We start from the raw sequence: 2,328 nt of genomic DNA on the forward strand, positions 1-2,328 counted from the left end.
GGGGGGGGGTATGGGGGACTTTTGGGATAGCATTGGAACTGTAAATGAGGAAAATACCTAATAAAAAATATATATAAAAAAAAATGGTCCCCACAGGCTCATAAGTTTAAATGCTTAATCCCAAGTAGGTGTGTTTGGGAAGAATTAGGAGGTGTGTCCTTGTTGGGGGTGTGGCCTTGTTGGAGGAAGTCTGTCACTAGGGGTGGAATTTGAGGATCAAAAGTCCATGTGGGGCCCAGTCTCTCTCTTTTCTCTGCCTCTGCCTGTGGATCAGAATATAAGTTCTCAGCCTGTCTCTCTGCCTCTGTGGTTCCCACCATGATGATGACAGCCTAGGCTTCAGAAGGAAATTAAGCCAGCCCCAATTAAATGCTTTTCTTTATAACAATTGCCTTGATCATATGTCTCTTCACAGCAATAGAGCACTTCTATCCTCAGCACTGAAAAAAATAGGAAAGATGGATCCCTGAGGTTCTTACACAGCCTATAAAGCCGACTGTTGGGCTTTAGGCAGAAAAAAAAAATCTAGCAAAAGAAAAATAGTGGATGGTGTCCAGGTAGTGATACTTCTGGCCTCCAGAGACACATGGACGTCTATCCATAAACACACATACCATACATGCACACATACACACATCTACATACCTGCCTTTTGTATTTCAAAACTCCTCTCACAGAAAGCTGTAGCTCAACAAACAACAATGGCACCTTCCTGGCAGCTAGGGTAGTGGCTGCCAGAGGGGACCCTGGGGACAGCTGCTGGGGACAAAAGAATGAAGCAACTTACACGATGCCTGGTCTCCATTGGTCTTCAGGGCAATGTCGTTCCTCTCCTGGCGGCCCTTAGTTCCGGAGACCTCTTCCATCTTGTGAATTTCAGACAAGCAGAGTTTCGGGTTGTAATGGAAGAAGAGCTTGCCCTGAGTGATGGTGAGGTTGTGTTTGCTCCAGTCCCAGAGTTGCCTCAGGTTCTGGTTGTCCAAGGCATAGAAAGAATAGTTCCTACAGGGACACACACAACTAGTTACTCAAAACCAATGTTCTTAGCTCCAGGATGGCAGGTGCCACAGAATGCACTAAGTGGGTTATAATTTTATTTTTAAAAAGAAGAAATGAACTTGAGAGGGAGGTGGGGTGAGGTGGGGTGGGGTGGGTCTATGTGGAGTACAAGGAATGCATGGGGGATGGTTATGATCAAAATACATTCTATGTACAGACACAAAAAAACTTTGAGAATATGGAAAACAAAGAAATTGTTTTCATGGAGTGTATAACATGCTCCTAGAATTCCCAAATAAGGGATTGGTGGTGTGGCTAAGGAATAGATCCCCTGCCTAGAATCTCCCATTGAGGACTAAGGGCATGGGTCAGGAGTAGTGTACCTAACTAGAATCCTCCAGTGAGGGCCTGGGATATAGCTCAGTAGTAGAGACCCTGCCTATAATCCCCTACTCCACAATGGTAAGAGTGCTTACTTAGCATGTACCAAGTACTAGATACAACTCTTGGTATGGCAAAATAAGAGAGAGAAGAAAAGAAGGAGCTGGAGAAGAAAGCAGAAGAGGAGGAGGAGGAGGAGGAGAGGGAGGGAGGGAGGGAGGGAGAGAGAGAGGGGGGGGAGGCAGGCAGGCAGAGGGGGAACAGGGGTGGGGGTCAGACTGGGCTTGGGAGAAGAGAAAATTCAAGACACAAGCATATGAGCTAAACCCAGGGAAAGAGCAAAGTAGTGTTCTTTACCTAGCAGGTTTGAGGAAACATCCTTCAATAAAATGAACCCTTTAGTCTACTGTATACTAAATCAAGATCATGAATATATATCCTTCTCTGGAAGAAGAAAGAAGGAGAAAGAGCAGAAGCAGGAGGAGGAGGAAGAAGACAAAGAAGGAAGAGAAGGGAAAAGAGGAGAAAGGGGAAAGAAGGAAGAAGGAGGCAGAAGAAGAAAGAAAGAAGAGGAAGAAAGTAGAAGGAAGAGGAGGAGGAAGAAGGAGAAAGAGGAGAAAGAAGGAAGAGAAAGAAGAAGAGGAGGAAGGAAGAAGGAAGAGAAGGAAGAAAAAAGGAGGAGGAAGGGTAGGAAGAAGAGGAAAAACAAGAGAGGAGGAAGAAGAAAGAGGAAGAGAAGAAGGAAAAAGGAAGAAAGCAGAAGAAAGAAGGAAGAAGAAGGAGAAGGAAGAGGAAGGAGAGAACCAGCAGGAGGAAGAAGGAAGGAGAAAGAAGAAAGAGGTGGAATAAGAAGGAAGAAGAGAGGAGGAGGAGCAGGAAGAGGAAGAAAAGGAGGAAGAAGGAAGAGGAAGGAGAGAAAGAAAGAGAGAGAGAAAGAGAGAGAGGGAG

General features: G+C 45.3%; 1 protein-coding gene across 3 annotated transcripts in view; it reads right to left on the reverse strand.

Annotated features, from left to right (window-relative positions):
• The window catches only part of Insr (insulin receptor), a 132,075-nt gene that overhangs the window by 50,503 nt on the left and 79,244 nt on the right, over positions 1-2,328 (reverse strand). For all 3 annotated transcript variants that reach the window (XM_021170873.2, XM_021170872.2, XM_021170871.2), the window contains exon 6: positions 788-1,002. In XM_021170873.2, coding sequence (XP_021026532.1) covers positions 788-1,002 — 215 coding nt within the window. The remainder of the gene's footprint in view (positions 1-787; positions 1,003-2,328) is intronic.

The sequence above is a fragment of the Mus caroli genome, chromosome 8 (assembly GCF_900094665.2).
Source record: "Mus caroli chromosome 8, CAROLI_EIJ_v1.1, whole genome shotgun sequence".
Taxonomy (NCBI): Eukaryota; Metazoa; Chordata; class Mammalia; order Rodentia; family Muridae; genus Mus; species Mus caroli.